General features: G+C 34.7%; 5 protein-coding genes and 1 non-coding gene across 7 annotated transcripts; 4 read left to right on the top strand and 2 right to left on the bottom strand.

Annotated features, from left to right (window-relative positions):
- Window positions 1-4,093: 4,093 nt before the first annotated feature.
- On the top strand, window positions 4,094-4,166 carry TRNAR-CCU (transfer RNA arginine (anticodon CCU)). Its single transcript has one exon. It is a non-coding gene; the product is annotated as a tRNA-Arg (tRNA).
- A 1,583-nt stretch (window positions 4,167-5,749) lies between these two features.
- LOC107613038 (ras-related protein RABA1f) lies at window positions 5,750-7,803 on the top strand. The gene is made up of 2 exons (XM_016314870.3): window positions 5,750-6,235; window positions 7,172-7,803. The coding sequence occupies exons 1-2, from the start codon at window positions 6,012-6,014 to the stop codon at window positions 7,602-7,604; spliced, it is 657 nt and encodes a 218-aa protein (XP_016170356.1). The 5' UTR covers window positions 5,750-6,011; the 3' UTR covers window positions 7,605-7,803.
- Window positions 7,804-8,590: 787 nt separating this feature from the next.
- LOC107613037 (transcription factor VOZ1) lies at window positions 8,591-12,077 on the bottom strand. Of its 2 annotated transcripts, none has more exons than XM_016314869.3 (5): window positions 11,943-12,077; window positions 11,415-11,661; window positions 11,044-11,202; window positions 9,733-10,234; window positions 8,591-9,607 (listed from the first exon to the last, which is right to left on the bottom strand). In XM_016314869.3, the coding sequence occupies exons 2-5, from the start codon at window positions 11,634-11,636 to the stop codon at window positions 9,135-9,137; spliced, it is 1,356 nt and encodes a 451-aa protein (XP_016170355.1). In that variant the 5' UTR covers window positions 11,637-11,661; window positions 11,943-12,077; the 3' UTR covers window positions 8,591-9,134. The 2 variants fall into 2 exon arrangements, with proteins under 2 accessions (XP_016170355.1, XP_088352513.1); XM_088496387.1 differs by having other exon boundaries at window positions 9,733-10,231.
- A 1,114-nt stretch (window positions 12,078-13,191) lies between these two features.
- On the top strand, window positions 13,192-15,452 carry LOC148547245 (uncharacterized). The gene is made up of 6 exons (XM_088495356.1): window positions 13,192-13,780; window positions 13,883-13,910; window positions 14,027-14,082; window positions 14,203-14,675; window positions 14,934-15,276; window positions 15,376-15,452. The coding sequence occupies exons 1-6, from the start codon at window positions 13,192-13,194 to the stop codon at window positions 15,450-15,452; spliced, it is 1,566 nt and encodes a 521-aa protein (XP_088351482.1).
- A 63-nt stretch (window positions 15,453-15,515) lies between these two features.
- On the top strand, window positions 15,516-15,866 carry LOC148547244 (uncharacterized). Its single transcript, XM_088495355.1, has one exon. It carries the CDS (start codon window positions 15,516-15,518, stop codon window positions 15,864-15,866), a length of 351 nt encoding a protein of 116 aa, XP_088351481.1.
- A 107-nt stretch (window positions 15,867-15,973) lies between these two features.
- On the bottom strand, window positions 15,974-18,260 carry LOC110265203 (serine/threonine-protein phosphatase 7 long form homolog). Its single transcript, XM_088495354.1, has 6 exons — window positions 18,183-18,260; window positions 17,282-17,338; window positions 16,917-17,236; window positions 16,444-16,737; window positions 16,279-16,333; window positions 15,974-16,159 (listed from the first exon to the last, which is right to left on the bottom strand). Exons 1-6 carry the CDS (start codon window positions 18,258-18,260, stop codon window positions 15,974-15,976), a joined length of 990 nt encoding a protein of 329 aa, XP_088351480.1.
- Between the last annotated feature and the right edge of the window lie 3,527 nt (window positions 18,261-21,787).

Raw genomic sequence — 21,787 nt, 5'->3', positions numbered from 1 at the left:
CACGTAATGGCCATGAAGAATTACGATAGTGTCTGTGTCACAAAGCTGGAATTTTGTGAAAGAGAAATATTGGACCATCAGAATTTATTGTTTTTAGTTATTATTTAGTCATTAATTCAATTCTTTTATTCTAATTCTTTTAGTTTACAATAATATTCTATATCCATATAAAAAACATATCCAAGTCATCTAAGCACTTTTTTTGAGGCGCCTCCCCCTCCCCCTCCCCCTCCCTCTCCCCCAAGTTACGTGAAATATACGCGCGCCCCCTCTCCCTCCTATCAACGTAATAGATTTACGTAAACCTCTTTTTCAACGTAAATATTCTTCTTCTTCTATTCTTCAATGTTAACGATTTGCATTGCAATTTTCGGATCTGCAATCTCTACTGTTCGTCGTTCTTCTTCTTTTTTCTTCTCTTCTGCTTGTTGTTCTTCTATGTTGCTCGTCTTTCTTCTTTCTATTCTTCTTCGTTTTCTTCTTTAATTTTGTGGATTTATCTTCTGCGTTTTCAGATTTCAATATTCTATCAAAACAATGAATTATTCAACTTCAAATTAGTTGAATGAGATCGTTTTGGATTATTCTTCTAAAACGAATCAAGTGAACGAGGTTTGGATTTTTTTTAATCGGATTGAATGGAATGCAATTGTTAAATTGAATTGAATTGAATGTACGCATGTGTTCTGAATTGAATTGAATTGAATTGAGAATCAATTGTAGACACAGGTGATTTGAATTTATATAATGGATAATGTTTCGTTCATTTAGTACTATACAATTGTTTCACCATAATAACGTGTTCGGTTCATTCTGCAGAAAGCTATTTGAATTTGATTTTATATAATGGATAATGTTCCGTTCATTTAGTACTATACAATTATTTCATCTTAATAACGTGTTCGGTTCATTATGCAGAAAGCTGTTTGAATTTGATTTTATATAATGGATAATGTTCCATTCATTTAGTACTATACAATTGTTTCACCATAATGACGTGTTCGGTTCATTATGCGAAAAACTGTTTGAATTTGAATTTATATAATGGATAATATTCCATTCATTTTGTACTAGACAATTGTTTCACCATAATAATATGTTCGGTTCATTCTGCAGACCAGGTGTGTTGTGGATGAAAAATTTATCCCAAAGGTTAGGATGATTTTCAAGAGACTAGAAGAAGTCGGAAAGTTCTACAAAAATTATTCCAAAGAGTTCAGGACTTTTTGAAACTGAATACTGATAGTAACATTTTTTTTTAAATTATCTCTCTGTTATATTGATATATGCACTTTTTCGATTCACCCTGCGTATTAATTTCGATTCATTTATTTTTTCGGGGCTCTTAATGTTTGATAAATACCCTGATTCCATTCACTGTCAACCTGGAACAAAATAGCAGGCAGACATTCTAACAAATATATATTAACATTTCAAACCAACAGAACAAGGACTAATTCATCTTGAATTAGATATATACATTAACATTAAATTTCCAATAACATTTACATTAATATTCACATATATACATTGTTTGGTTTTTTAAACAAGTTAAATAAAATAGTGCTAATTACAACCAGTCAAACAAAATATATCCTATTTACTATCTATATCCCCAAATGTGAATTTACAATAAGGGCTAGAGAGGGCAGCAAATATCTTTGGGAGTCTTATTTCTTCAGATGCCCGAATCACTTGATCTCTGATTTTGTTCAGTTTGTGCAACAGAATATTTGAAACATATTCGAGCCTGAAGCCAAAAAAATTTAATCAATACTTCACTCAATACACCGACAAGGACAATCATGCATATTTTAATCAAGTGAGTCAAAATGGCCAACCCAACTGAACCGAAGACCATTCATATGCTGAATAAAATGTGATAAACATTCAATCATCAAGAAAAACTTTTCTGCATGCAAAAGAACTCAACTGAACACATAACAATCAAGTGAATCAAATGACAAACACCATTAAACTGAACACCAATCATATGCTGAATAAAACGTGATAAACATTCAATTATCAAGTAAATAATTTCTGCATGCAAAAGGACTCAACTAAACACACTAATAATCAAATGAATTAAAATAACCAACTCCACTGAACTGAATTTCATTGATGTTCTGAATAAAACTTAATAAACATTCAATCAGTAAGAAAAATATTTCTGCATGCAAAAGAACTTAACTGAACGCACTAACAATCAAGTGAATCAAATGACAAACACCTGTGAACCGAACACCAATCATGTGCTGAATATAACGTGATAAACATTCAATCATCAAGTAAATTATTTCTACATGCAAGAAAACTCAACTGAACGCGCTAACAATCAGGTGAATCAAATGATAAACACCAGTGAACCGAACACCAATCATGTGCTGAATAAAACGTGATAAACATTCAATCATCAAGTAAATCATTTCTGCATGTAAAATGACTCAACTAAACACACTAACAATCAAATGAATGAAAATGCGGAACTCCACTGAACAGAAAGAAAATAAGAACACATTTCCATTCCTATGCCCTAGTTACGCCAAAAAAATGGAATTAGATTAAGTCAATCTACTAAACGAAGTAACTCAATTCAGTAAACCTAAAATACAACTAAGAGAAATGCGAAAATACAAAATTTTAAATTAACAGTAGTTTTTATCATATCTTTCGCAGTCTCTGTTCTTGTTTTCGTTCGTTTTTTCTTCTTCCTTTCGAAATTTTCTCGCGATTCTTTTCCAGTACCGGTTTTCACAGAGAACACGAATGAAGTTTGAGAGATTTTGAAAGAGATTCAAAGTTCTCGAGTAGCAGTTTCAATGTTAAAGAAGGAACGTTATTTCATATCAAGGCGCGAATGAATATGTTAACGTTTCGGTGCTCTGGGCGCATGTATACACGCTCATTTAATGGTATTGGTTTTTTTTTTATTGGGCCAGTTTAGATGGATTTGGATAAAAAATTATATGAATATGTAGCATGACTGTTTAGTTTAATAGTCTAACAACATACTTTATCATATACTTTTAAACATTGATGGCAAAAAATAATAAATTCTGATGATCCTCTAGTATTTCTTTTTTTACGAAAATAAATCTTTTTATTTTTTTAGTTGAAGATGTAAAGTATAATATTTAACCGTTTAATATTTTATCTTTCATTTTTTTTTTGTCTCACATATAAAATATACTATAAGAATACCTTCTCAAGTGAAAAAAAAATAAAAGGATCCAATCCCGGAGTTTCACATCATATATAGATAGGATAATTGGTATACAAGAGCGTAGAGTTTGTGAAAATAACTAGCCCTTAATGCATTTCAACTCTAATTTGATCCATTGATGTCCAATAAAGAATTAAAGATTCTAATTAATAAAGTTATCTATTTTGGATGTTCCCTATGAGTTCGAATCCATCAACTAATCCGATCAATCTATAAGAGTTGTCTAACTCACAGCCCAAACCGCATAGGTTGAGGGACCTAAGTAACAATTTAGGTGGAAACTCAGGTGCAATCGATTTCACGTGAAGTTGATATCTAAGAGCCATTAGATGATTTAACTAATTTGACTAAATTTTCATCTAAGATATCAACTTCATGTGAAGTCAACTTCACTTGAATTTTCACCTACAATCTAACCACTTATTAAATAGAATTTCATCATATTTGAACTTTGTTTCCACCATATACAACCTCCTTACAAATCGAAAATACAGATAAGATTGAACGAATGAACCTACCTCCATCACTTTGAAACAACACAGTATAAATTTGTTAGATATGATTTTGGTCACTTCACACACATTCACATAAACCTAACGTTTACTTCTAAAATTCTTCTAACTTAAGCGTCAAAATCTTTAATTTTTTTTCTATAGTACACTCAATATCTTAAAAGGATATCAATATTCAATACCTAAGGATAAATGAATATTAAGACACACCGAAATAATAATCAGAGAGATATTGGTACTTTTAAAGCCGATATGGCAGGCACCGAAACTTGCTCCAAATACGTACAATACATAAACATCATCCTCCTCTTTATTGAATTGTCATCAAGAAAACAATATGCAAGGTGCTATTATAGAAGCGCCTGTAGCTCAGTGGATAGAGCGTCTGTTTCCTAAGCAGAAAGTCGTAGGTTCGACCCCTACCTGGCGCGTTTTTATAAACCACTAGAGAATGAAATGTTTTTTTATTTGTGTTCACACCTTACACAAATTGAACATTCTTTGGCTTAATCGCAGCCTTAATATAGCGATGACCAGACATTTTCTTTTCCGTCTAGCAAATTGTCACACGATATATATATATATATATATATAGGGGACTCGAACTCGGAGACTATGTCATTTGAGCTATTAAGAGTATGGGGAGACTATGTCATTTGAGCTATTACTTATTTGCTGTCACACGATATATTAGTATTGAATAATATAGCATTTGCATTATACATGATGTCATGAAATGAAGTATGATAATGAGAATGAATGATATGACATAGTATTTCCCTACTTAAAATGTGTCTTGCCAACCAACTAGATTTGACAGAGTTAGCAAATGGTATATTTTTTAGAACACTTTGTTATAAGCTTAATTCTTGGCAAAATGTAAAAAGGAAAAAAAAAAACAAAAACTGTTATAGAGGTATATATCCATTTCAGTAATTCAGAGTCTCAATATGCAACTAGTCATATTGTTGAAGAATGAAGATGGATAACTTCTTAATCAACAAAAAATCGTAATATTATTGGATACAAGTATGTTAAAATAATTCAACTAAAAGCTAATTTATTTATTGGATATAAGTATGTTAAAGCTTCAAAAAGTACATTTTCTTTTACTTGGTTAATTCAAGACATCTCTTTTTATAAGGGTTTCAAGTAAAGTACTCTCAAATAAATTTTATTTGTTCTAAAATAAAGAGAATTATAAAGTGATGAAATAATAGATAATCACACTTGAATTATGTTGTGAGATTCATTTGTATTAAAACAAATCTCTAATGATAATTAATAACTATGTTAAGTGTATACAAAAAGCAAAAAATAATTACAGGATAAAATATATATTAAAAATGAGTTAAACAAAATAATATATTTATATATAAATATATAAAAATTAATTTTAATAATTATTTTTATGTATAAATAATATTTTTAGATAATTAATTGTCCCCTCACTTTTATTATTTTTCAAATGGAAAAATATATGGAACCAAAATGTGACCAGCCAAAAAGTAAACAAAATCGTTTAATTAAAATCACTTTTTGAATAATATGTTTGAAAACGCTCCTGAGATAACGGAGCACAAATCAAAACTCGATTTTTCATGGAACCCAAACATATTTTGACTGATTTTTGGTTGATATGTTTTTTGGTTCCTAGTTATTCTCTTTGTATATCCTTCTCTCTTCCCTTTTGTCATTCTTTTCAAAATTTATTGCATACCCAAAATAATCACACAAATCCATTTTCAAGTTTCTTATTTTGGGGGCAATTTTTACTTTTTATTTTGCCCAATATATTTTTTCTACTTTTATCATTTAGATAAGTAACATTGATTTCCTTGAATCTTGATGTTGAAGGAATAGTACAACAAGAGAAGCAAAGAAAGCAACAAATCCCCCACTTGACATCATCATTATTTTATTAATATTATGATTGTTAATTATTAATTTATTAATGATCATTTTACCAAAGAAAATAAAATAGTATTAAATAAGAAGAGATCATTCATCATTTGAGCTTTGAAGGCTTCTCCCTCCCTTCTTCAATACGCGCCTTTCTTCCTTCTCTCTCTCGTTCTCCGTGTACTGTCTTCTACAATTCAACTACAAATTCAAAAAAGTTTCAAGCTTTAAACCCTGAACAGCACCAAACTCAACGGCCCTTAACAACAATCAAGAGAGAAAGAAACCCCACGCTGAATTTTCGATCAGCACAAACAAAGGCAAGAACACTCACAATTCAAACTCCAATCGAAATCCTTTAGTTCTTCAAAAAAATGGGTAGCGCTTACAAAGCAGAGGAAGAGTACGACTACTTGTACAAGGTGGTGCTGATCGGAGACTCAGGTGTTGGGAAGTCGAACCTGTTGTCGAGGTTCACCAAGAACGAGTTCACCTTGGACTCAAAGTCCACCATTGGCGTCGAGTTCGCCACCCGAACCGTCCATGTTCACGACAAGATCGTCAAGGCTCAGATTTGGGACACTGCTGGCCAAGAAAGGTCTTTTCTTTTTTCCTCAATTCATGATCTTTCTTCTTCTCTTTTTGATTTTTGTTTTGCTCAATGCTATGTGTAAGATTTGTTTCCCGATGATGAATTGAATTGAGTAAATTTCGCAAATGAGTGATCTTGTTATGTTTAGAGGTATTGTTGGGTTTGATCTTGATGATCTGGGCACTGGATCACTGGTCACTGATCAATGAAACAGGGGATTCTGAAATCTGGAGTAGGATTGATTAGTGTGCCAATGATGGTGCTAGTTCTTTCTCTTTATGCTTTAATGATATGGTTTTGATGGATCATCGATGTGCTAATGTTGGATAATTGATTTCCTTAGTGTGTGTTGGTTGTTTTTTGTTTTTTTGGTGTTGGGGGGGGGGGGGGGGGGAGTGTGTCTGAATGCTTGATGTTCAATCCATTGGATCTGGGTGCGGTAGGATGCAAAATTGTTGTGTTATTTTGGTTGTTTTGCAATTTGTTCATTTTTGTCAAGATGAATTAATCCTAAACAATGGTTGTTCTGATCAATACTTAATGCATTGGAGTATTGGACTCTTAGCTCTGTGTGAATGGCTCTGGTAAAATAAACCATTTTGAAGTGAGATAATGTGACGATTAAGGTCAATCTTAATCTGCCAGTGAGAATGGTCTTACAAATACAAGAACATGGTGTTACATAAATTGTGAAATAGAGAGAAAGTGTGTAACATATTTAATGTAAGGTGAAAAGTTCTATGTTACATATGGATTATGGAATAACCTATTATGTAATAATACAATCTTTGTGGCCTTGTCTAGTTTAGTCTAGTCTAATATTCTAATCAGCATTCTTTTTTTTTCCTTTTTCCAAAATATGTGTACTCATTCTACATTCTTTACTCATTCCTGAATGGTGAATGCCATATTTATCTGTTTCTTTCTTCTCAATTATCACAGATACCGGGCAATCACAAGTGCTTATTACCGAGGAGCTGTAGGTGCATTGGTTGTGTATGACATCAGCAGGCATGTGACCTTTGAGAACGTGGAGAGATGGCTGAAGGAGCTTCGCGACCACACGGACGCCAACCTCGTCGTCATGCTGGTGGGGAACAAGGCGGATCTACGGCACCTGCGTGCCGTGCCAACGGAGGAAGCCAAGGAGTTTGCTGAGAGAGAGAAGATATACTTCATGGAAACATCAGCACTTGAGTCTTTGAATGTGGACAGTGCCTTCACAGAAGTGCTAACTCAGATATACAATGTTGTGAGTAGGAAGAGCCTTGAGGCTGTGAATGACACTGCAGCATTGCCAAAGGGACAGACCATAAATCTTGGAAGCAAAGATGATGTCTCAGCTGTTAAGAAATCTGGTTGCTGCTCGGCATAGTTTGTGAGAGATCAAAGAGAGCAATTCATCATCATAGACAGTGCGAAATAGTAGTATACTGAAATTTTTTTTTAGAATGCATATGAATGTTTGATACCTTACCATTTTGTTCTTCACATTTTTTTCCCACTTATTTTGGGAAATTTGGTGTATTGGCATATTCTATTGATTGATATGAATGAGTGATCTTTTTGGTTTTTGTGTTTTTTTTTTGGGATTTTGAAGATAATATTTAAGGTAGTGGATTTTAACTCATTTGAATTGGGTTAGGATGACTCATTAAAGAAATTTAATTTACAAATAGGACTTTTATGAATCTATTTATTTTACATTGGGTATAGACGTATAGTAGTGGAGAATTAGGAAGAAAAACAAGTGTGTTGGATCTTTGGTTCTTAAAATCAAGTAAATATTTAAAATATCTTAAAAGATGGAAATAAAATAAAATAAAATAATGAGATTTTAACAAGAACTATATATATATATATATTTCCTGTTTGGCTCTTTTTGTCAGTTTCCAAACTTGGACAAATTGTTGGTGCATGAACCAGTAGTACGTAGCATGGACCAAGTGGTTGGTTTCATGGCGAAGCAACGTGCGGACGAAGCATCTCCAGCTTTCCTCAAACCCCTTCATGTTATAATATTATACTTATGAAATTCCTTGCTCCACACGATGTAATGATATCGCTCTTTCATTTTCCTTATCATAACATAATTTACAAAACGTGATACACTCTGCATTGTTTAAGGATAATACATATTTGGGAAATCTAGTAATATTTGATTCAAGTAATATTTAGCATTACCAAATTTTTTTCACAAGAAACTCATCATTTCAAAAGCACTCTAAAAATGAATGTCTTCTTTGTCAAAACTCAAAACAATGAATTGAAGTTACCATCCAATTTTTAAAGTTCATTAATGGCTATAAGAAAGCAATAAAACTGTCCTGTGTAAATAAGTATCTGACAAAGACAAGCCACTGAGCAGAACCACAAAGCAAAAATAATGAAGTGCAGATTCATGAATTACAGATTTATAATGTAACTTAATTACACGATTATGTTGCTCCACTAATGCTAAAATGGGTACTGTTTGTATGAGAATGCATCATTTACCAGATGGCAGCAAACTTCATGCGCATTTTAAGAACATACATGATCTGCATAGAAAATCAATTTTGCCACCACCACCATGAAACACCAATGCTAAAACTTGCTACAAAATAGAAAACTAAGGCATGCAACCTAATGGTTCTATTTGTATTGATGCTGTGTCAGAAATTGGGAGGTGCTTGACCACAAAAGGGAGCTCCCACTGATGCCCCCCCAAAAGGATCAGAATCTTCCCAAATGATAACAAAGGCAGCACAATGTCAAATTCAATGCAAACTTGTAACGTTGGACTCAGAGACACTATCTACCACAAGGAACTGTGTTCCTCTAACCAGAGAATGTTAGAAGTTTCCTCATGCTGCTACCTATCCTATGTATGTACATGTTAGTGAGAAATTTGGCAAGAACAAAATCACTCTGGATTTTTTGTTTCATGCTCAGGAGATCCACCATTCTCAGACTTGGCCTTTATTTTTCCGTCAGCGGTGCCTCCATCATCTCCCAAAACATCAGCACTTAGCTTTCCCATCTTATTTTGTAAATCAGCAAGAGATTCCTTTGTCAATTTTGCTTTAGGACTTTTCTTTTTATTATCGACAAACTTTAGTTCCAGTCGATACAATGCTAAGCTATCTTGGTTGTTGATCTCATACTCATACAAATGCCACTCGAGATAGCTTAGGGGCTGGGGATCCATATAATAGGACCTCTTATGTCCCCCATGTTCCTTCATCACCTGCTTCCTTGATTCATGCCAGCCACGCCCATTGTAATCTGGAAGCGATCTTTGCTTTCTATTTCCGCTCACAAATGCCCTTCTAGGCTGGTCGAAGAAGAGCCACTCCCTCAAAGTTTCACCCTCAAGAAAAGAGAGATCAAATAACTCTGCAACAACAGAAGAAAGTACTGATTTAAACTTGAACAATAAAACTGCAGATGATAGCATGATTGTTGTTAAACAACAAATTAAATTGTAAGAATGTTATCAGTAATTGACTTCACGAACACACCAGGAGCTTTCCACGGGGATTTAGTTGAAGCAGCGCCCTCACATTTAGGGATGCCAACTTCCTTTCCCTGTGTCTTTGCAAGAAGTGCAGCAAATAAAGGGCCATCTTTTACTCCAATGCCTCCAGGGCGCAAAATTGGGGTCATTCCAGGAAGACCCTCGTTATTTGCCAAAAGCTCATGACCGCTGCTGCAGTAGTCCTGGCAAATTTGCAACCCTTGAGCAGGTCTGAAACAATCCCATAGAGAACATTTAGGGCCTAAAAAAGCAGAAGGAGGAGGGCAGATATTTGGAAGAACGTTGGGCATAGTATCCTCTTCACACTGTTTGGCCTCATTTTCAAAAAATTGGCCATAATCAAAGCCTTCTTCGATAACTAGTGTATGGGAATCCAACTGAGTAATCATATCTGAGGTATCACTTTGTAGAGTTGAAGCAGGGCCATCAAACTGACCAAATCCTTCAAAAGTATCATGTAACATGTGGCTATCATCAAAAGACTTCTGCAAGATACCAAGTGCACATCAGCTTATTTATTGCATCGAATCAGTGAAAGCACGAAATAAAACTAAATACACTACAAATATTCTGTTCATGCATATTCTATTTCAAATTATATCACAGAATTTCTTTTCTGCTTATAACCTAAATCTACGAATTTAACAAGTTAAAATTAATCTAAACAGGAAATCGAGAGCAATGCTGCATGCACTTCCCAAAATTCTCAACAACACTTTCAAATATATTGAACTATGGTTTTGCAAAAGTAAGCTGAGAGTACACAATACATAACCGGGACTAAACGGAACAGATGATGAGAAAAGAAAACACACAACATGAATTAGACTCAGTGTATCAGGACACTAAACTTACATAACTGTTACTACTAAGCTATATAACTATCACACCGATGAAAACAGTACCCAAACTATTAAGTCAATGCATTGTACAGAGCTAATTAATCATGCATTTTTTGTTGCTTTTTCTCTTTTCCCCTAATGGATCCCTAAAACTATAGTTAATTTTGAATCATGCCCTCTTTCACTTGACATAATTATGTCATAAACAGTTAAACAATTTGATCCTTTGATCTCTTTCTCCCATGGTCCATGGAAATCCATACTTGGCAATGGAAAAGCACCACTTTATCTTGCAAAAGTTTCCATATCTTAACTCTTTAAAAGATCACCAAAACATTATTTACAGGATGCAATCCATATTTAGCGAATTCTAAAAGAGAACTAAGAAGCATACTAAATGAAAGTAACAGCCATGCAACATAGACTTTCCAGAACTAGTGGCAGAAACTCACTTCATGAAAAGATGGATAGTTCACATCATGAACAGTGTGAGGATGCAGCTGAGTCTTCAATGTTTCAGGCTTTTCTAATGGACTGATTGCATCATCGTTCTCCTCAAGTTCTTGCAAAAGTTGAGCCAGCTCCCCTGGAAATGAACCAAGGCTTCCTTCCTATAGAAAACCAGCATATTTGATTACCAATAACAACCCAAGCCTTGCCCCACCAAGTGGGAAGATCAAGCAATTTGGTTTTATAAACGACACCATAATCCTATGTAAACTATAATTACAATCAAACCATTTAAATCTAAAACTACTATGCATATCACAAATAACTTCTGATATATATACTTAATTAGCTATGTCTATGATTATAAACATACAGCTAAGGAGGTTGCTGGAGACTCTAGTTCTGCTTTCCACTCTCTAAGCAGTTGATGCATCTGCTCCTCAAACATAACAATGTCTTTATACCTATTCTCCTTCCTTGAAGACTGAAGATTGATGAAAATTCCCTGAATTTTATCAAGATGGTGTTTTTCCTTCTCCTTCATGGATTGATGAGAAGAAGATCCACATTTGTTCTTCAAGTTGTCTTTCATCATTGCAATATTTATGAAAACAGACTATCTGCAATTAGAATCACCATCAGCATTCAGTATTTACACATGGATGCTAAATTTATGGAATAATAAACTAATTAAGAAAAAATATATATCATAATCAGTTGGAGGAAGGAAGCAGTGGGTTGTTGACTTGACTACACAAAACCCTAACCGGGGAGGGAAAAAGTTTCGATTTTGGGAATGAAACTGAAATCACCAAATTGTCCATCTTCCTAATTGAATTGTAAAATTTCAACAGCGCAATTATGATTGAAAGTTGTCCAAGAACGTGGAAACGAGAATTACCTTGAAGAAGGACAGAAGATACAAGTTCTTCTACAATTGGAAGGAGATCTCTTTTCCTTTGTGTCTGCTACATTACCATCAAAGCTTCGCACCGCATTGCATTAGCGTATGTATATTAGGGATCTTTTTGGTCATTCCTCATTATTAATATTATTTTTTCTTATGGGAAAAATGTTATTAAAAAAAGGAATATTTTCATAAGTATTTATTTAATGATAAACACACATAATGTAAGCTTCCTGCACTAAAATGTTGAAAAGAGGAAGCGATTATTTGATATTTAATAATAAAGTATTAGAATTTAATTAAGGTGTTAATTTTTTTCAATCAAACTAATTTTATTTAAAATTATCCTTTTTATCTTAAATTCTAATGTTACACTTTTATTTTAAATCCTAAATTCTAAATACTCCAAATGAGATTTGAATATTAAAAATAGTTTTCTATACTTTTTTTATTTTTGTTATATTATATACAAAATTGGCTAATAACTTAAAAAGTACTACTTAGATTTAATACGAAGTCCTCGCTCCTCATATTGCTCCTTAAATCACTTTTCATAAACAAAAGTTAAATTTAATAAAGTCTATATTGTATTTATGTTTGGTTTATTTACAAACACAAAAAGGTTGTCATATTGAAATATAAACCAGCCAGAAATAAATCGGCTCAATTTTATGGTTATGGAGGGCATGTGTGTGCTATGCTTGGATATGGAGTTAGGGGGGACTACACTAATATATAGAACAGATTTTTGTCAGTTTGAGCTGAAGGAATTCGGACCGTGCGTGTTCTTTGGGTTGGTATTTTTTATTAACAAATCGCAGGTCCGAATTGATGGGTAATAAGATAGAAATTCGAGTAGAAGAATTCGGACCCAACGAATTCAAAACTAAGGAATGGGAATGCAAATCGCACGGTCCGAGTTCTTAGCTGAGAGATTCAATTGGAGATCATTGAACTCGGACCCTCCGTTTTGTGAAACGGTTTGGTAGAAATCTGATGGTCCGCATTCAATCTTTTAATTTTTTTTTTTGTTCAAGTTAACCTAGTCGTAGGGTTCGAGTTCCTTAAAGTTGGTGATATAAAAGGGTGAAGTGAAGTGGTGGGACATTAACTGCGTCTTCCTTCTTCTTCTTGAACGGCTGCGTCTTCCTTCTTAAAAAAACTCTCTCTTTTTTTCAGTTTTGATTTTGATAATGTAGTATCTAAGACTAAGGTTATGCTTCTTTTGTGGTGAGTGAAAAAAATGAGTGACAGAGTATTGCTAAAAATATTTTATTTTGGTCAAATTTTGTTAGAAACGGTTGAAGGAGTAAAATTTATTTGTGAAAACCCAGTAGATGTTGTTATTCCTTTTATTATCTCATTTGAGGAGCTCAAAGGAGTAATCTGTGAAAAAATTGGTTCTGAGAGGGCAAGAAAGATATCATGTATTCTATACAGATATCCCATACCGGTGTTTGGTGGATTCGTACAGTATCAAACCAAATATGTGACGGACGAAGCGAGCATGCAGGAGATGTTTTCAATGTATATTGAAAACTGGTCTCAGATCTCGTTCATCGAGTTGTATGTTGAGTTTGAACAATCTGAGGCTGACCGGAATATTCTACAGGAAGATTATTATAGTGACAGTGAAGAAGAGTTCGAAAGCAACTATAAATTTGTTGTTCCAGATGGTGATGAAGATCAAGGTGACAGAACCATGGAGCCAGATGTGACACAAGTGGCAAATGCACTCGCAAACAAAGTGCCGTTTGAGGAGTCATCATTCATGCGAGTTTTAGACTTGGAAGCCATGCATGTTCCGGAATTTTCAGAATATATGACTGCAGGTACGTAATCGTGATAGAAGTGTTTTTTTAGTTAGACATTGATTGATTTATTACTAATTTACCCTTTTTTAGCATTATTTAATCATGCATTATGTGTCGTAGTTGTAAGGATCCAACCGGTCCTCGACCCGTTAAGGAGTTTTTTTTTCCTTTATATGCTTAAAGTGTTTATTAGGAAATAATATTTAAGTTGGCTATGATATGGTTGTAGCAAATTGCATGACTTTTTAATTATTATGTGCACAGGTTCGATCTATTGTACGGTTCAAATGCCATGAACTGGACAGGACCGGTGCGGTTCGGTTGGTTTTCCGGTCGATCCGGCCGGTCCGGTTTTTTATATTTGCTGTTGATGTGCTTATTTTGTTTAGCGTGACATCATAACATGTTGAAGGTTTTGATTTATAGCATACTGGATGCAGTAAAATTTGATTTACCTTTAGAATCGGTTTTGAAATATCTGCGTATTAATGAGATTTATCTTATGGCATTTGTCCCAGCAGAAATTCCTATCGTCGCAGATGGTGAATTTGCCGTTGGGATGGAGTTCAGTTCCAGAGAAGCTGTTATTAAGGCGGTAAAAGAGTATACCATACGACGAAGCATAGACTACCGGGTATATGAGTCTGAGCCGTTGACATTTTATGCCAAGTGTACACAGTATGGGTCAGGGTGTGATTGGCTTATCAGGGTTAGCTTGATCAGCACGAAGTACTGTTGGGTTATAAGGAGGTATAATGGTAGCCACACATGTACTACAGCCACCATTTCACAGGATCATTCGAAGCTGGACTCTATCACAATTGCAGAAGCAATAAAGCCACTGGTTGAAGCTGACCCCTCCTTAAAGGTAAAATCGGTTATAGCAGAAGTGCAATCGAAATTCAACAACACCGTTAGTTACCGGAAAGCATGGTTGGCTAAGCAGAGGGCAGTAGAAAAAATATTTGGAGGTTGGGAAGCATCGTATGAAGCGTTGCCTATATGGTTTGAGGCCATGTGTCACAAGGAGTCATCAGCTGTTGTCCATTTTGAGACTATGCCTGCATATCAAGGCGATGACTTGGTGGGTGACATTCGGGTACTGCATCGTATATTTTGGAGTTATTACCCTTGTATTAGGGCATTCAGACATTGTAAGCCAATTGTCCAGGTGGATGGGACTCACTTGTACGGAAAGTATAAGGGTTGTCTGCTTGTGACAGTTTCACAGGATGGCAACAACAATATCGTCCCGATTGCGTTTGCTATTGTTGAGGGAGAGACTTCTGAGGCATGGCATTTTTTCCTTAGTAACCTCCGTCAACATGTTGTTACTCGGGATGGAGTGGGTCTAATATCTGACAGGCACGAGTCCATCAATAAAGCTGTGGAACGTAGTAACGGAGCTTGGTCACCTCCTAGAGCTTTTCATATGTTTTGCATCAGGCATATAGAGTCCAATTTTATGAGAAAGTTCAAGGCACCGCACCTACAAAAATTGGCCGTTAACATCGGTAAACGTTTACTAAATTTAATCAAATTATTAATAGAATTGCCTTAAATAAATCTATTGAACTCAATTACTTTGCTTTCTATATGCTTTGATCTGCTAGGATATTCCAGGACAGTGCGGGAGTACGAAGTGCGTTACCAGGGGTTAAGGGACCGCGGAGAGGCGTACACAAACTAGTTAAACCGAATTCCTCGCGAACAGTACGCATTGGCCTTTGATGGCGGGTACCGATGGGGTCACATGACGACGAATCTAGTGGAGTGCATCAACTCAGTTTTGAAGGGTGCACGCAATCTTCCTATTACTGCTCTTGTGAAGGCAACATTCTACAGGCTAAATGAGTTGTTCACCCGTAAAAGAGCAGAGGCGGAAGCTCGGATCAATGTTGGCCATGTGTTTTCTGAGATAGTGACATCGAAGTTGCATGCAAACCAACTTGCATCAGGAAACATCCAAGTTAGTTGTTTTGACCGCCAGAATGAGGTATTTGAGGTTCGTGAGATGCCAAGTGGACTGGAGTTTGCAGTTGATCTACGTAGCCTTCGATGTGACTGTGGTGAGTTCCAGGTGGACCGAATTCCCTGCACGTAGTGATACCTGTTTGTCCAATGCATCACCCAAATTGAATGAGTCGGTGTCATGGCCCAGTTAAGGTTTTTAGGTCCAGTCAGAACCTCTCCATGCGCCTTATCCAAACTCTATTCCTGAGTAGGTACTCCCTGAACGAAACCAAACTGTCGCCTGACCCTATCGGTGGCATGCCACTCGATACATTCAAATGACATCAATGGTACTGTGGCGCTCCAGACAACCGATTGCATGTAGATTTCAGCAGGAATTATGTTCGGATCCACACGATCCACAGCATAGGCAACCCAGGCAAACTGGACAAATAAAGGAAACTCATGATTACAACCCACAATTCAAATAACAATAACAATGACTGATAGTTTTGTCGAAGCCCAATATTCCCAAAACTAATACTTCTTTAATTAAAACACACCTGGCCTTCCTGAAGTTCATCAAAGGCCTTCCTAAAGTGAGCTAGCTTCAGAAATCTATATCGTTGGTCACCACGCTCCCAGTTAAGCTACCTAATACGATGTCCTCAATTAGCTCAACTGAATCTTAAATATCAAGAAACGGATAGATTGTAACATAATATTACCTGTTTGCTAGTGGAAAACTGCGGGGTTCTCTAGGAAACGGCGATATATAGGGCAATCGGATCCAAGCCCAATCGAGCAGAAGTGTTAGTGGACCATCTATTTCCTTACAGTTATAACGAGATGCCCTGCATAGCGCCCTGTAAAGGTGTGCTAGGCATGCCGAACCCCAACTAAACTGTCCAATATTGACAAAATCACGAAGCAAGGGTAGAAATTTCCAGTGCACACCTGCCCCAGACTTATCCCCAAACAGTATCGTCCCAATCAGCAACATAATGTGACACCTCACATACCTAGTAATTAATGACAATCTAGTATTATAACATATCTGTAGCATTATATAATACAATGGTTAATACATTAATAGAAAAATATCTAATCTAGCATATTAGGCAATTATGAGACAATATTACATAATCCAGATGGCTAGTACATCAATAAGTTCAGCAACATAATATGACACCTCACATACCTCTGTATACTGATTTCGTCAGTCAATTCTAAATTCTCTTTTAGATTCCGCAACCATGTCAGTTTTATGCAGCTTGATCTACAGTCCTCCTTACGAGGTGCAACCCCAAATTGAAGCAAACACTCCGCCTCCATGGCTTCAAAACTACTCATTGTCATCCCTGTGACTGGAAGACCATCTGTGGGAAGACCAAGTATTAGAGCCACATCTTCAAGAATCACGGAACATTCACCAATGGGAAGGTGAAACGTGTGTGTGTCTGGGTGCCAACGTTCGATTAGAGCATTTACCAATGCTTTCTGACACTGAACTATCCCAATCTGAGACACATGATAGAACCCGGTAATTCATAAATGCTCCTCCACCTTATCGTTGTACCGATCCAGAGGAACTGGGTGGTTACATGTCAACATTCTTAATTTCTACAAAAAAACATAACAAATTACTAGTCATATTATAATTATCAATTACTAACTTCCCATCATCAATCATTTCACTAATTCCTTATATAACTAATTCTTTTAACTTCTAAAATTATTTAATTAATCCTTAAAATTATTCATAATTACAAATAAAATTCATTACCAATACATTTATTCTTAATGAAAATTCTCAACAATATTACAACATCTTAAATAGTATCTAATACTAATTACACATTTGTTAAACATTTTCTCCTCAATAATAAAAAATATTAACAATCAGTATATGCCATCATTCGTATTCTACAAAATTTTAACATTCATATTCTAAAAACTATAAACATTGTCATAATAAAAAATCTAGCATGGCTTAATTAAAATAATCCTATTAATTATTCAACATTAACATTTTCTCACTCACAATAACAATAACAATAACATTAACATTTAAATTCTTCGATAACAGTTATAGTTACTTTTTTAAATAAACATTTAAATATCATTAACTAACAAATAATTATACTCAAAATTTATAAAAAATTAAAAAAAAATAACATTCTCTACTGAATAAGAGATCTATTTACTTCTTCTTTTATTACTACCGAAAGCTTTCCATCAATAATAATGATAATGTTTTCTTATTAATAATAATATTTCTTATTAAAAATCTGTAAAAAAAAATTTAGAAAAATCTAACAAATATTGAAAAATTAGTCATAATCCATCTATTTTTATATTTTTCAACTGCATTTCTAACAACAATTATAAAAATTAAATTCTTAATATTAATAATTATAAATATAAAAAAATTTGTAAAATTTAAAAATAATTGAAAAAAACTTACATAATCAGGATCACTGAGATAATGAATAATATGAAGCTCAGATCGATCAACATCTTTAACTTTATATTTTTTGGGCATTATTTCTTCTCCTCCACCATGCAAAGCTCAGCTTCAGAAAGGAAGAAGAAGGTGTGAGAGTGAAGTGTGAGTGATGGCTTTGGTTTTCGGATGGTGAGGGAGGGTTAAAGTTGTTTGTTTCTTCAAAAAGGGGCACCGTTCGGGGATAAAGCAGAGAGCGACGCGTGTTCAGTGCTTGACTGAACTCGGACCGTGCGATTGGTTTGAGTAGAAATCGGACGGTCCGTAACGCTATGCAACTTGGAGGGTCCGAGTTGGGCAGTGGCCTCAACAGACTACACGCTACTCGGACCGTGCGTCTTGTGACTCGCACTCGGAGGGTCCGAATTATTCCCCCTGACACCACCATTCTGTATAGCACTCCCCTCCCCCATATCAGCGCACTACACCTTCGATGGTTCTATATGTAAATTAAAAAGCGAAATAAATCTCTGTCCACTACATATAATTTAATGGGCCTTTAATAAGAGAATTTATCTTTAACATGTTACCAGGAAACAGCATTTTGGAAGCTACTAATTTTTATCTTTTGATTCTAATTAATTCAGACGTGTTACAAATACAATTTTTTTCGTTTACAAGTCATACAAGTTAAGCCAAACTCAATAAAAATGAGAATTACCGGTACGAACGTGTAAACACGTGCGCTACTCAACAGTTTTCATAGCACGCTCACTCACAAAGTCACCATTATAAAAGATGCTTCTTCTTCTTCCTCGATCAAAACCACAACCGTCAAGATTCAAACCACGTCCGAAAACTCTGAAAAATTGTCAAAATCGTCGCCAACGCTCAAGGAAATCAACAAGAAACTTCAAAATCTCCATAAAAAAAACCGAAAGATTATTTAAGGTATTGTTTCACTAATCTTCGAGGTTTTTCACTTTTTGTTTCTCATTTCGAATGCGAAACACTATATCGTCGTATTCCTGTTTGTTAAGTAGATTCATTATGTGTTCTTGGTTGAAAATAGATATTACCATTCTCGTCAAACTGTTTAATAGGTGATAACTGTTTTACGTTTTGTTTAATGTATATTTTAATGTGTTTTTGTGCATGTTTACATGTTTGGAACTGAGTTTGTATAAATAGAAACTTTCACTGTATTTCAAGTAAATTCAACTGTAACTGGTGTTGTTGTTCTTGAATTTGTACTTGTGGTTCTGGTGTCATTTTATGCATATTTGGTTGACTTGAATATCATTTTGAAATCATATAATGTCATGTAACCCAAAAAATAATAGAGGTGTATGTGATTGGTATTTGGGTGTATATGACTGATATTTGGGTGTATATCAATCGAATTGGAGTGTAATTGGTGCTATTGTTCTATACCTAGTGTAACTAGAAACAGAGTATTGTCTTGTGCTTTTGGTGTCATTTTATGCAGGTTTGGTTGACTTGAATATAATTTTGAATATAATTTTGAACTAATATAATGTCATGTAATTCAAAAAATAATAGAGGTATATGTGACTGGTATTTGGGTGTATATGGCTGGTATTTGGGTGTATATCAATCAAACTCGAATGTAACTGTTGATGTTTTTTTATCGATTAACAATATTTTAATTTATTCCTTACAGTAAAAATGGCAAGCAAGAACCCTGGTGGAAAAAAAAATACAATGTAAGCACACATATATCTTAGACTAACTCAATTTTTCTTTGTATAAATATAGCTTATTTAAATGATTTTCGTTTCGTTTCTTTACAGCAAACCAAAGATTTGAGATGCTCAACAAGACTATTGAATAAAAAGTTCCAACACATGAGAGAAGAAAAGAAAGTCATCGTCTGGGAATTCGGATTTGATGGTTTGATGCACATCCCACCGATAAATCTGCCACATAAACTCTTGAAGCAGTTGGCATATAGCTTCAATGTGGTAATAAACAAATTGGACACCCGGTACGATGAATTGACCATCAACCCCAAAAAAATAGGAGTTGCACTTCGCTTGAATGCATCTGGTAAATGATTGCACAAAACCTTTATACTTGCATTCTTTGTAATCTATTATTCTGAACTCATATTATCTCATGTAATAAAAAAATAAATTGAGGTGTATATGGTTGGTATTTGGATGTATTTTAAGTGAATTAGAGTGTAATTGGTGATCTTGTTTTGCTGCTTCTGTAGGGGACCTATTTCCAGAAAAAGTTAATTTAAAGTTATCTAAGGAGGAAAAAGAAGTTTTTAGAAGGTTCCAGGGCAAAACATTGAAGAATCTGACGGATGAGATGATGGATATTGGTGTTGACACTGATGAAGATTGCCTTATGTTTAAAAGGGTTTTCATCCTTTATATTCAAATGGCGTTCTTGTTGTCGACAATGATAAACAAAATTTCTCCGGTCCACATGCCTCTAATTTTTTGCCTGGACAACATAAGGGAGTGGAACTAGGGTGGCTATGTCCTCGAATTCATCATCAAGGGCACAAGCGAGCACCACTTGAAAAAGAAAAAATCTATTGATGGCTGCCTCTATGCCTTGATGATTGTATACTTTCATGAAACAAAACACAAAAACAAGAATGCAGATGCAATCCCTAGACCGTCCTGGATGAGGCATTGGAATAGGAAGTTACTGCTTCAAAGAATCAAATCTGAAATTGAGGGTCATATGGTAACTGAACAGAATCCTTTCTCTAATTTGGGTGTATTTGTTTTATGTACATGGTGTACATTAATATTTTAACTGTTTTAGGGCATCGTCAAGAGGGAGGAACTGAAAAAGAAATTGAAGACAATGAAAAAGGAAGAAAAGAGGGAAAAAAAAGAAAAAGACAAAAAAGGGACATTTCATCGGAGAGTGATGTTTCTATTTCCTCTGAGTCTGAACAAGACTTAGAGGAACCAACAAAAACAAGAAAACAACCAACCAGAATAGCAAAAAAGTAAGTAATATTGTTGGGTGTATTTTGTCTTTTTACGGTATTTTTTGCTAATGATTGTTTGCTGTCCAGAATGATATCAAAAAAGAAGAAGCAGACTGTAGAGGATTGCTCTTCGGAAAACGAAAGTGGATCTGATTATGAGTAAGATTCTGAAATTGTCATTGCATTCCTATGTTTCTGTTTATATCAAAATTTTATGTAGTAACAGAGTGTTTCTCATTTATTGTCAGAAGTGAAGAATCGGAGCCAATAATAAAATAAAAATCGAAGAAAAAAGTACAGACTCCACCAAAAAGTATGCATTGCTTTCGGGGGTATTTTATCATTAATTTTGTTGTGTTTGTGTGATTGATACTTCTTTGATTTCCAGGACGCAATCCAGAAAAAGAAAGTACTTTGTTGAGGATTCATCATCTGAAACTGAATTCGATGATCTGTAAGATACATTGTAAAGCTATCTTACTCTTTTTCATCAAAATTTTATTTGTTAACTTATTCTTTTGTATGTACTGTCAGAACTGAAGAAATACAACAATTTTTAGTGAATCAAAAAAAGAAAAAAACAAATGAAAAGGCTGCACAAGAGTATGTTGAATTTGGGTGTAGATTGCCAATTTTAAGGTGTTTT

The sequence above is a fragment of the Arachis ipaensis genome, chromosome B8 (genome assembly GCF_059453495.1).
Source record: "Arachis ipaensis isolate K30076 ecotype BB chromosome B8, ASM5945349v1, whole genome shotgun sequence".
In the NCBI taxonomy this organism is placed as follows: domain Eukaryota; kingdom Viridiplantae; phylum Streptophyta; class Magnoliopsida; order Fabales; family Fabaceae; genus Arachis; species Arachis ipaensis.
Note: the sequence above shows the minus strand (reverse complement) of the source record. Positions and strands in the feature narration are given on the sequence as shown.